Raw genomic sequence first — 13,237 nt, 5'->3', positions numbered from 1 at the left:
GCTTCCTGTACACTGGATTTACATGTACCTCCTTTTAAATGAACAGGAAACAAAGTTAGTGACATACATGATAGCACTATCAAAAATATTTGTTAGCCTATCTACAGTCAGTACAATTTAAGTAGGGATGACATGCAGAATAACAAGCACACCATTTTACTGTGTGCATCCTGGACATTTCTTGTATTTGAAAATCCAGTAGCCAAGGTTCTGTGGCATGTTACAGCACATAAAATAGGTCTTCAAAATTCAAAATTATTCTCAGGGAAAAAAAAAAGTTAAGTCACTATACTGTGCACTAAAACAGGACAACCTTTGTGGTACTGTAGCTCTAGCATGATGCCACCAAAACTCGTTCTGTACCCTTCACCTACCAAAGTCTTCAAAATACTTAAGACAAATTCCACAAGTCTTGAGATGTCCTGCTTCCAGTTGCTACCAATTCATCTTGAAAACTAAATTAATTCTTCAAGGAGCTCTACGCTTCCATACACAGTCCCACTTGCATACCCTGTGCAGCACTCAGGCACTCTAGCAGAATCCCTGTCTTCTTTGTTTTCCCATTTAAAATACTGGCGATGGTACCATGACAACTTCTCCTCTGCAGATAGCAGAATTTATTTATTTTTTTATAATTTTTTTTAACAACAACTATGTGTTCTAGAAAGTCACAAGATTTCATGCCACCATACATGTACACCTTAGCTTAGGCAACCAGGAACAACGTCAGAATGGGCATGGGGGAAATCAGGGGGTGTTGATGATTTCTGAACAAAATGAGTTTTCAAGTCATGTGGGAGGCCACACCTTGTCAACACAAAACACAGGACTACACAAACACATCTGGAGCTACCAGAAGCAGCACAGTGCTGTAAGCTCATTTCAGCACTATTTCAAATATTTTGGCAGTGTAACACACTACAGTGCATCATGCAGACATTACTTCATTGTTGGCTGTTCACAACTGAACCGGGTGACAATGCCCAGACTGTCTAACATATTCCAACAAATCAGACCATCAGAAAAACCCCAAGCACTCTTCAAGAGTGAAACCTCTTTTCATGATGTTTCTCATGGAAGAATGCTGCTTGCTGGGGTTGACAACTCAAAAAAAAAAAAACCAACAAAACCAAAACCAACAACAAAACCAGCTGCCACCTGAATGACAACAAAGCAACCATCTCCTCTGTTGAATAAACACTCGAGACTCCCCAGTCACACCACTGTATCTGCATCTGTCCTAACTCTTGTCCATGTTACGAGTTTACTTCCCCTCTAGCCTCAGTCCAACTGGGTCAAAGCAAAACTGGACAAGGGGGGCAAAAACAAGTTCTAAGACAGCATTGCTTTACTTGTCTGTTTGCTCAACAAGGCTTACAGACCTGCTTGAGCTCAACCATCCCAAGTAATCTCCAGAAAACTGCAACTGCTACTATTTCATGTGGGATCAGGGATTTATCCAAGGAAAGCTTGTGCAAGTGAATCCCTAAGGAGCCCTGGCTCCTGGGTATCTTGCAGCCTAGCTATTCTTCTACGCATTGCTCCCCTATGCAAGATACAACATTAAAATGTCATCTGCTTATTAATGCTTATTTTAATGCTGTCAAGTTTAAATATTTGACTTGCTTTTGTCAAACAGCAATCCAATGTATGCCATGTCATAGATGTTTTAATACTTTCCCCTGCACAAGCAACTACAGAACTTACTTGGGTTCTCTTCATGGCTCATTATTTTCTAGTCCACTCCATAAGCTCTTAAATTCAGCACAATGCAGCAATACTTCTTAAGCAAACGTGTTTAAAATGTTTTAGGTTATACTTGGAAACAGTCACAACACATTTGCTGCCATTCTCCCAGATGCACAACTACCCTCCCTTCCCTGCCTTACCACAATGCCTGCCGCAGAGCTGGGAACCCTCCCGTTCCCAAAAGCAGCATCGCCACACAAGAGAGACCGAGTGCATAACTGTCCTTACTAACACAGCCATGCCTGTGTAACCAGGGAGGCTTCTTCAGATCTGTGCTTGCAGAGAAGTTGCACTAGATGGCAGCTTCCCCCTACACAAGTCCATCTTCCTATACAATGGTATTTGCATACAGCCCTCCTTATGCCCCCCCATGGGAGGGAAGCATGTACTAAGCAGTGGCATGCTGCTTTAACAAAAGGTTTTCAAGACAGACACTGCAGCTGGACAGCTGAAGGGCTTTATAGCTATTTCAGAACAGAAACCTTTTAGCTACCATGTTCTGATTTCCTTCTATTTCTTTACAAAATCAAGGGTGTCAAAAAGTCTAGGTTTAACACACACACACACACAAAAAAAAAACCACTCCACAAATACATCAGCTGCAGCAAAGGTAGCAAAGCCTCCGATGTCATCTAGCAAAGGACAGATGTTTCCATGCTGTGCTCATGCTATCCAGCTACACTTATAAGACTAAAATACTCCATCAGTAGCTGTTAAATTATAGCTCTTGAGAAGAAAATAATTCCAACCTACCACATTTCTGCATAACTGAATCCTCTCTTGAGCCAAGTCATACTCTGCCCAAATCTTCTGCAATTTTTCCAAGGAACACGGAACAGTGAGACGTCCTTCTGTAACCACTTTTATGGCTTGTGAGAGCTGCTCCCCAAAATGACTGTTCTTACTTGTGTGCCTAAGTTGTAAGGAGCAAACAACATTTTACCAGAAACTTTTTTTTCCAGAACTCAAGTAGTTTAAAAACCAATGCTATTCAGACCCCTTGAACATACAAATTTTGAGATCGTACCTGCCATGCTAATAACCTAGTTTCTTTCAAAAGGTAGCAGCAATTTGTCTCATTCAGCTGTTAAAACCTTTTTTTGAGGAAGGAAGGAAGAAGGACCAAGAATACACTCATTATACCTCAGTATTGTTGAGGCTGTACATGGAAATTCTCTCCTGCTTTTAATTTCTCCTTTTTCCTCTTTCCTCCCTTGGTTTTTTGGTTTTTTTTGGTTGGTTGGTTTTGGTTTTTTAACTCATCTTCCACAAGCACATACACCAATATATATATATTCCCTCCTAAAGGAGCTGATGGTCATTTCTATTTCAAGTCTTTTTCCCACTGCAGTTTTGTCCCTTCTTTCAAAATCAGAATGTTAATTTAGGCTATCCAAAGAGATACACCTCTCACAGTAATACAGATACCCAAGGAACTAACTACCCAGGTACTTTGAACAACTACTTGCATTTACTAGTTAGCATCTTCTTTGAAGACGGAATTGAAAGTTCTTCTTGCAACAGCTATGGTAAAGGACCAGAAGTGAACCAAAGTCATCAGATAAACACTGAGAAACAGGCAATCCAAGTTCCAACGTGAGCTTCCAAAAAGCTCAGGTTTCAGCCTTGCTTTTGGGAAATACTCCCCTCTGTACGCAACTACATTTTTCTTAGAAAATTAACTTCCAGCAAACAAAAAAGTATACATGACTAAGAGATAAACAAGGCAATGACAAATAGTACTATTTTAGAAAAAAAAAATACATACCTAGCTGCTTTCAATACCTTCACCTTAGCAACCAAATTTCTCATTTTTGTTCCAATGTAAGTACGTAGGTTTTCCTCAAAACTTTCAGCAGTTTTCCTGGATGCTTCCTTCTCTCTCTGAAGGATTTATTATTTTTTGAGCAGAGTTTCAACAGAGAAAGGTAAAGATGGATCAGCAGTCACAACAGTCAGCCAGGGTTACTAACATGCATACTATAATTTAAATTCTTGAAAACTACAGATAAACACACACATGAGCACACACAGAGCTGGTCCTCTTCAAAACACTAACAAAATGCCTAGAAACACATATAAACCAATGAGAATAATTTTATTTTCTTTAATAGTTTCTTAAAGGTTAATGGTTCATTTCCTTCCTCTCATTTCAGTAGTGATGTGTTCAAGTGCATTTCTTCAATTACTCCCCATTTGCTAGCAAATCTGCAGACAACATGAAACTTTTTCTTTCCTTGCTAAAAAATTCCAACCCATTAGTTCGGGGAAATCAAGTCCAGGACCTCATTAAACTCCTTATTCTCATCACTACCACACCTCAAAATGGTGCCACAAAAGAACTGTTGTTGTACGTACAACCACCATGACTCTTCTACAAGGAATATGCTTTAGACAAAATAAGGAATATTCTCGAGGCAAAAAAAGCCCACATCACATCAGGCTATATTCCTCAAGGGGCAATCTAAACTTAAAAGCTCTTGATCTCATACCATAGAGATGCTTCTATAAACTCCATTTTATGTAATGATACACAGTCTTTAAACGTTGTTAGCTTTTCAGACTTGCTACATATTATATTTTTAAAAACAAAAAAACATCAACAAACAAAAAAATAAAAATAGAAGGATTTAAATAGTTTTGTATTCGCAGATGAGCACCCAAAGTCTCATGATAGCAGGATGTTTTTTTAAGTACAAAAGCCACCAACACACATTACCCTTCCAGAACAAATCACTGCCTACCACAGTGTTTTTAGAAGGGAGCAAGTATTTTATTACTTAAAAGAATATCCACAGCATTTTCTTTTAAAGCAGTTAACTTGCATTCAACACAAAAAGTAATTAAAATTTGTAGAAAACAGTTAAAAAATAATCAGACTATAGATAAGAAATGCTTCTAAGAATTTCTTGCATTTAACTATTTTTTCTTAGCTGCAGAAGTGCACAAACAACGTATCTTCAGTTAATGGAGATTCTGTGCAACAACAGGTTAGTACATGTAGAAACACAGGTGTTCTAGGCAGAGGTAACCAAGTAGCAAAGCTTGTTATGGGTAGTTTTGTTCCCCAAGAAACAGCTGTGTGCAAGTTCAGGTTTGGGGGCATCAAAGGGCTTTAAACAACAGCAGATTTTCCTTTCATATCTGTAGAGATAAGTTTGCACAATATTTTTCTGAATTTACGCAAACATAACGTCCTTTCACACAGTCTCTTCTTTCTACTGCTGTTTATCACACTTAGAATCACTCACATCATTTTCAAGCCTATCAGTAACTGTTATTAAGCACTATGCTTCTCAGACAGTTCTAGGAACTTTCCCTGGAAAGAAACATAAGCATTTTTTCTATTAAGCAGTATTTAAGGAAATAATAATTTTTATCCAATTCTAAGGTTCCTCAACTGCTATGATTCTGTGATGCTTACGAATTTTCAGCCCAACACATAGAAAGCTGTTTTTCCCTCTAAGTGAGCAAAAAAAAGGCAAGGATTACATACATACCCAAAGCATGTTTTTAATCACAAAGTGCAAAAACCCACATTCAAACTGAACACCTACATCCAAGCCAGCAGGTGCATCAAGCACAGAGACAAGCCAGTACAAACACCAAGGGCAACCTGGGCTGCAAAACACATGCTGACACACATGGACAGCATCCACCTGCATCAGGGCAAGACAAGTGTTCACTCAACCAGTTCAGTCTTTCTGTATTCCAAAGAACAGTGCACAGCTGAGCTGCGGTACAGAAGCACTGTCAGAAACACTCGCAATGAGACAAGCATCTTCTTCGCATTTCCACATACCTGTAGTTCACATTTCAGGTGTTGAACCTTCAGTTCTAGTTCCTTCTGCCTCTGCAAGAGATGTACATTCTCCCTTTGGAGAATTTTTTTCTCTTCAGACAGCTTCTGATCTGGTCCTATTTGTGCCAAGCTGGCACCTGGCACTGAGGGAGAAGCTAGCTCTCTTCCCCTTTTAAAAATGAATTAAGAGGAATTAATTAAAAAAAAAAAAACCACCAAGAACAACATGCATTCTTTCATGCTATTGTAATTTCAGTAATGACTACAAAATGCCACATCAAAGACTACAGAAGCACCTACACAATCATGCTTTACTTCTTCAGAACTTGTATCCCTCTCCACATCAGCCTTTAAAAAGATGGTTACACAGCACCGAGGAAAAAAAATACATCGTTTGAAGACAATTCTTTATAAGTGTTAACAATCACTAACTCAAAAGTCTTTCGCATCCAAAGAAACATCTTATGATACTTCACTGCAGACCCAGAAAAGTCAAGGTCCATTGTAATTCAAATCTATCTACTAAATAAGCCAAAGCACTTTAAGGTTAGTGGTTCGGATCTATATTCTAAAAGTTATCTTTATAACGAAGAAAAGCGATGTAAAGCCACCTGTCTCAGAGCTGTGACAGTGCTGTACAGTATCAAAGCTCCACTAGACCCCACATGCACTTCATCCACTGCAAAAATGCCCACGGTGAGCAGAGAGTTAAAAGGACACCAGAACACACAGAAATGGAATAGAGAATCTGGGGACTGTTGGCTGCTCAGGCCAGTCAGGATAGCACACACAGAAGTATCTCAACACTGCATGTCAAAATTAAAAGAAAGAAAAAGGCTACTTTTTAAAAATCAGATTCAGAACATATCTATAACTCAGAAAACAAGGCAGATCAGAGTATCAAAATAATTCAGGATGAGGCACTTTACCATAGATTTACTTTTTTGAAGAGCACTTTGTTTCATATTAGTATTTGTTAACGACATCAACTTGCCTAAATGACCTAATTGTAAAACAGATTTGGATACCATGCTGGTTATGTGGAAGGGCGTGCCTTCAGGTGATTCACTAAAACGTTCAAGAAGCTCACATTATGAAACATTTGCAAATTCCAAACAAGTTATTTTGGAGAACATCACTTCTTATACCATCTCAACTTTCTGAATGACAAGTACCATCTTTCCTACGCACAAACATTTTTCTCAGCAGTCTGTTGCCATGGCAATCCAAGTAACTGTAGGATAAGTTTCTTTAAAAAGATTTCTGACAACAACTGTAACTGCCAATCTACCACCACCTCTTCTCAACATAATTACAAGTTGCAAAGACATCGTCATCCCCTAAAGCTTACTTCAGACTGTGATTGCTGGCTTTATTTCTTATAAGCACACACTGTTACATTCCTACACAAATAAATCACCAAAATACACTGTCCTGCTAGGTAAGTGTATTTCTACATTCCACATTTGTGTCCAGTAAGTTTTTAATAGCGGTAAATAAATAGGGAAAAGCTATAAAAAGTCTCAAGGACAAGCCTATGGAAATTAGACATCACTGCATTGTCTATCACTGCAAAACCTGCTAGAGGCCTCATGACTTGAAACCTTTACTTTTAACTAAGCCTTCCACTATCTTCTCCTCTGCGTACCAGCTGTTACCTCTTCCTTCTTTTTCAAAATCATGCATTAAGATACATAAGAACACTTAGTGTCTGGAAATACAATAAGGAAGAACAAGCTATCCAACCAGTAACAACACTAATGAACAAGTTTTCTACAGGTTAATGTCCTAATTTCCACCGCCACCGTAGGCACACACACACACACACACTTCCCTCCCACTGAGTAGCAGTATTACCTGATGCTGGAAAGACAGAAATTGAACTTTGTATTTTAGATACTCACTTCCCCCCTCCATATTCTCATACACGCCCATCCCAGCAGCTTAAGCCAACCAGGTCACTCACACCAAGTTTTCAATGACTTCCCACTGCCTTACTTTGAGGCAAACATGTGGCCTCTAGTAGAATTCTGACTCCTTGCACTGGGAGCTACTTGGTCAAAGCGGCCTCTTGGGATGCTGCACAGCGTGTGATCAGACCTGTTTACCCACAGTGGAACTGAAGCTTTTCTCTTCCAACGCTGGTTTTGCGTGACATCCACTTTTTTCTCTCCCACATCTTTAGTGTTTCCTGGAGACACGCATTTTTCAGCAAACCTTGCCTTGGCCACCTCTTCTCCAATATCTATCTTTTCATATTCTGCCTGGGCAATAATGGTACCATCTTCACGCTTGGCTTTGTGACGTATTTTTATTTCTTTTTCAAAAACTAGGCTGCTCAAGAACTTCTTCCCCTGTAAAATAAAAATATGCTCAAGTTGTGTTCTGCACACAAAATACTTCTAGCTGAAATTGGCCATCTTTCTCCTAGGAAAAAGAGGTCATGTTTAAGACCAAAACCCAGAGAGCTGCACAGGTAAAGCTTATGTTGAACACATTTATTCTGAAACAATGCTGTATCCGTTCAACTACAACTGTAACTGATCTAACCACTGTCAATGTCAAACTGGACTTCAACACCAATAGTCCTCAATGTTCATTCAGCTTTGAAGAATTTAGTACCATTTACAAGTGACAGAAGTCCAAAGTCCCATCAACTCAACAGAAGCCGGCAACCAGGCAATCCAAGTCTTCAGGGGATACTAGACAAACTATTTAACAGTATTATACAAAATAACATGAAAAAATATTTTAATTATTACAATTAAATTAGCTCCACCACTTCTGAAAACAATTTGGTTTTGCTGAAAATTAAGAATGGAAGGGGTGGGGGAAGGAAAGCTACACAGAGCAAGAAAATAAAGCTTTACCTCAAGCAACAAGAACTGTTTAAAAAAAATCAAAAAACCAGACAAACAAAACAAAACTCCAGTGAACTGAGAACAGACATTTTTCACCTGTCTTAAGTAATCACATTAAGCAATGTCAATAGGACCGCAGGGATGAGACCATACACAAACGGTCTCAGGATCTCCTCTAAATGATAGAGGGATACGAGGAGGCAAGCAGGAGAGCTGTCTCCTGCCTCCCCCTCCTGCAGCTGCTGCTCCTAAGCCAGTGGCTGGTGAAGCAGGGGCAGTGCCAGTGAGAAGCCCTGAAGAAGCACGCCATTAAGACTGTTAAGTGGCGACCCAAAAAGGAAACCACCATTAGTAAAACTCGACCAAGTCACCAGTGCCACTCAAGAGGGCTCAAAGTTTTTACCAGTCCTGTTAGCACCAGCTCCTTTCACATCCATCGCTGTCCAGAAATGACAGGGTTCCTGCTACCACTCACACTCACCTGCTATTCTTTCTGCTGACCAAAAGTTTGTACAGTACCTATGCACACAGCATTCAAGCAGCTCGCAGACGCAAGTGAATCTATTGCGGGGTCTATGACCAAGGGAGGTATTTTTCCCTCTGAAGGGAAAGAAACAGAGGTACTTTGTTTCTTCAGTGCCAGAAAGAACTTGGGTCAGTCAGAAATAGACCTGGGGCTCTCAAGATGGCAAAAGTGTACTCTAAAAATCACACCCGATGCCAATCTCAACCATTTTTTACAAAACCATTTTAGTTTCTAGGGTACGTTTAGGGCAAAAGATCAGACAGCCCTTCCCAGCACGCCCTGCCTTCACAGTTAAACATCCAGCTCTTATAAGCCTTCTCCTGGTGACACTGTGCATACCACATATCACTGTGCATGCCACATACCACTGTCACTGGTATGTGGCAGCCTGTTAGAGATCTCATCACCTAAACACTTCAAAATCTGCTACTCACCTGGTCAAACATGTTTAAGTTCTGATCAGTTGGTATCTGCAGTCCCCAGAGCCTGTACTTCTTGGCAACACTTGGACACTGAAAGCTTGGTGGAATTTCAACTATGTCTGATCTATTCAGAACCTCAGAATTTCCATAATCAATGTACAATACCTGACACTGCAACAGTAACACAAAATACAAGTCAGCAGAGGGTACACAAACCTCCTACAGAAATATGTGCTGACAACTACTAGAATGTAAGTGTTTTACCATGTTGCAGTACTACATCAGAGGCAGAGATCAGAATCTTCCATACTAAGCCTAGACACCCTTCAGAAGAAAGAATCGAGATAGAAAACTCGTATGTTGGCACCTGTCTAAAAGTTTAGCAACAAAAATTTAAGTAACAAAAAAGATCTTTGCTGGCAATTTTTTTTTTTTTTCCTCAAAGAGAAAGACTTAAGAAGCAATATAGAACACTTTCTTCAATGGATGGATATGCAATCTAATGTTTCCAAGCCAATCAGCTTGTCTGGAAATTATAATTTTAAATAGGAACTACTAGCCTTCTGTATCAGTCACCTCATGATGATTAACATCAGGTCACTTGCATCAGTGCTAACATGTCACACAAAGGCTGCCATTTGCACCACTCAGAAGTTTTGAAATTAAATTACACTGCTTAACAACATTAACTACCACTTGTGAATCTCTTTATCAAGAGACACAAATATCACTTTGTAAGTATGTCAGGTCTTGCCAGTCTTTTCATGAGCATTTTTCAAAATTACAGGTCACTTGAATTTGTGTCCCATGTGTACATTCACTGTTTTTAAATGCATTCACACAGCAAGTTGCAAAAAAAAAAAAAAAAAAAAGAGTTACATTTATTCCTATCATCCTGCATGTAGGAGAGACATACAATTAAAGACTTGAAAAAAATTATTCCTGCCTTTTCATTGTTGATCACTTGCTGTACCATACATCTGTACCAACATCTGTCTTCAGAAAAACATCCACCATAAATCTGAAAATTAGGAAAACAAGATAAAAAATAGCATTCTGAAAATATAATCATACCTCAAAATGGTATTTTAATGCATTACAAATCTTATTTTCACACTCTCCTATAATTATCCCAACAGCAGTATGAAAACAAAGTAATGTACTTGATATCCTAACTCTCATAACAATATATGCTAATGCTTCAAAAACATAATCCTCTACTGCAGAAACAATAGCTCAAATAAAACTTTGCAACTAAAAAACGGCAACATTTTACACCACAGACTTCCATGGCTTTCCTGTTAATGTGGTGCTACATTTTATTGACACTGACAGCTCAGTATGCCCAAGAAAGGAACAAACCAGTCACGCCACAAACATGCTGGGTTTGCTTTTGGTGCATTTTCTTCCTTTCCAAGAGGAATGCAGAAAGTCATTTACCTGCAAACACAAACCGTTCAGACAAATGGTTTTATTTAAACCTTATTTTGCAATAAGTGGTCAGTAGTTCACACAGAAACAGAAGTTGCTATCCCTCTATGTATGCTTGTCATAGAACTGCTATTAAATATGTTCTTGTTACCTTCTCAACAGTACTTTGTCAAGCGCATTTAACATCATAGGTTTTTGTAAGATATCTGCACTTCTTGAAATGGAGCAAAGAATCACTTCTCTGAAAAGGCACTGCTCTCTTGTCAAAGATAACCCATAACATATATTGGACAATGAAAGAGAATTCACTGTTCTGTTTATTACCCTCCTGTAGTACTTTCTGAGTGTTAAAAAAAAACCCTATTGTTGCATCATTTAACTGAAGTCTGAAGTGCAGAAAGATTTAAACTTGCTCATACAAAATAAGAACTTTCTTCAGGAAAGCCAGCAGTTCTTAAAGAGATCTTAAGAGAATATAACCCACAACACAATCAAAGATCAAGAAAATACCCAAGAAAATGGTTGCACAGAATTAAGGCTCTTACATCCAGGTGAAAAACAAACTCCACATATACACAATCTACTTACCTTACTAAAATCAGGTTTGCCAAAAACTGCATTAGCCTGAGGACAAGCTTCTGCCAGCTCACAACTTAATTTCAAGAGGTCATTACATCTACTGACATTCTAAGAAGCGCGGAGAGAGGGTACGAGTTATTAACTGTCACTTTTAATAGATGCTTGACAGCTTATAACAGCTAAAAATTAAATCAAAACAGTTGCACTGCTGTTGAGACAAGTAATGCCCCACCTTAAGCTTTCAATCTTCATGATTTTAGTTGCACTTGGAAGCCTGCTCTCACCTTCTAAAAATTAATGAAACTGATCAGGGGCAAGTAATGTAACCCCAGAGAAATAGTCTGCAACAAGCATTTTTAACAGTTTAATTACCAGCTTCTGTGAGCAGCATGCAGATTCGACTTATCAATCCTTTCTCACAAATTTTAGTATGTATTTGCTGTTCTTTTTTCTTTCTCTCCTTAATACAAGTAGACAACAGCTCTGTCATAACCCTCTTTCTCCTTACACCCAAGACTTGTGTTTTGGTTTGGCTGAGAGAAGCAGAGCCTTTACAGTTACAACTTGGTATCTGAACCACTGTAAGACTGCATCAATTCCAGTAACAAGGCATTTATTAGACAACATTCTACTCATAATTCAAAGAAAAGGATTCAGAGCCCAGAGCAGGAAAGAAAACACTAGTGCAACTAAACATCATGTTAACCTTAGAAGTACACTCTTAACTTTTGTACCTCACAATATTAAATAAAACAGTGTGACCTGAGTCTCAGAATGCCAGAGTAAGAACCTAAAAGACAACTACTATTAAACCTAACAATCCCTTTATTAGAAGCTATTCCATAAAAAGAATGAGTGAAGTTTGGTCCCCCTCCCCAAATTCCTATCAGGGACATGACAAGCAGCATTGTCTCCTCCAACTGGCTCAAACTTACACAGATATTGACTAATGTGCACATACCAATTAGCCAGCAGAACAAATAGAAAAGACAAACTTTGGTACCCCTTCTCGATTCTCCCCTCTCCTTGCTGCACTCCCTACATCAATGAAGACTTCTGGGTTTGGGTTTTTACTCTTCCTCACTCCCCTAGTCCAGCATCCTCCTACCCACCTACGCAAAACTGCAAAGGACCTAGCATCTTTGAACCATCTCCATGTCAAGCTTCATTGAAACTGCCCCACAGGCTGAGCTGTTGGAGGGCAGGGGATGCACCCCCAGCAGGGGAATTCTTCAGTCAACAGCAAATATATTAACCCTCAACTTACTTTTTTTTTTTTTTTTTTTTTTAAGATAGGGTCTATCAAATACTTAAGAAAACCCAGCTACAATTCAAATGGATGGGTGAGCAATTACTTTTTACATTTCAGAAAAGAATAACTCTTTTCAGTTTAAAAGGGCACAATACTACTTGCAATTCTGAAATCTAAAGGGTTTTGGGGGTTTTTTTTCCAACATCAAATGCTATCATTTGTTCTCACTTACTACAGAACCTTGCTGGGGGAAGTGGGGGAGATAAGAGTAAACATCTCAGTTAAAATCAAACAGTTCTTTGAATTCACCTGTGCCCAAAACGTTACAGCATCTTCAACGTGGCAGCCCACAACATCTTCAACTTGCGGCAGGGGAAAGGATTAAAAATAAATAAACAAATAAATAAATTACTCTCAAGTGTAAGATGATGCGTTTATTTTAAAAACCACCTCACATTACCTTCGTCATACTCCGAGTCTCCATCCATGGCAGCCGACCCTGAAACGGCACAAGGCAGGGACAGTTAAAAGCGAGACGAAGGTGTCTGCTCCGGAGGCCGGTGCCGGTAGGTGCCCCCGCCCGGCAGGCCCGTCCCTGCCCGGAGCGCTCGGCGG

General features: G+C 39.2%; 1 protein-coding gene across 1 annotated transcript in view; it reads right to left on the bottom strand.

The window, feature by feature from the left end:
• STK31 (serine/threonine kinase 31) overlaps positions 1 to 13,110 on the bottom strand; it is a gene marked incomplete at its 3' end in the record, with an annotated part of 34,103 nt that extends 20,993 nt beyond the window's left edge. The window contains exons 1-9 of the mRNA XM_010165391.1: positions 13,083 to 13,110; positions 12,932 to 12,984; positions 11,380 to 11,478; positions 10,307 to 10,381; positions 9,373 to 9,531; positions 7,550 to 7,905; positions 5,540 to 5,720; positions 3,518 to 3,633; positions 2,503 to 2,662 (exon numbers count right to left, since the gene is read on the bottom strand). Coding sequence (XP_010163693.1) covers positions 2,503 to 2,662; positions 3,518 to 3,633; positions 5,540 to 5,720; positions 7,550 to 7,905; positions 9,373 to 9,531; positions 10,307 to 10,381; positions 11,380 to 11,478; positions 12,932 to 12,984; positions 13,083 to 13,110 — 1,227 coding nt within the window. The remainder of the gene's footprint in view (positions 1 to 2,502; positions 2,663 to 3,517; positions 3,634 to 5,539; positions 5,721 to 7,549; positions 7,906 to 9,372; positions 9,532 to 10,306; positions 10,382 to 11,379; positions 11,479 to 12,931; positions 12,985 to 13,082) is intronic.
• Positions 13,111 to 13,237: the final 127 nt, after the last annotated feature.

The sequence above is a fragment of the Antrostomus carolinensis genome, unplaced genomic scaffold (assembly GCF_000700745.2).
Source record: "Antrostomus carolinensis isolate BGI_N321 unplaced genomic scaffold, ASM70074v2 scaffold13773, whole genome shotgun sequence".
Lineage (NCBI taxonomy): Eukaryota > Metazoa > Chordata > Aves > Caprimulgiformes > Caprimulgidae > Antrostomus > Antrostomus carolinensis.
This window is presented reverse-complemented; position numbering and strand designations above follow the sequence as displayed.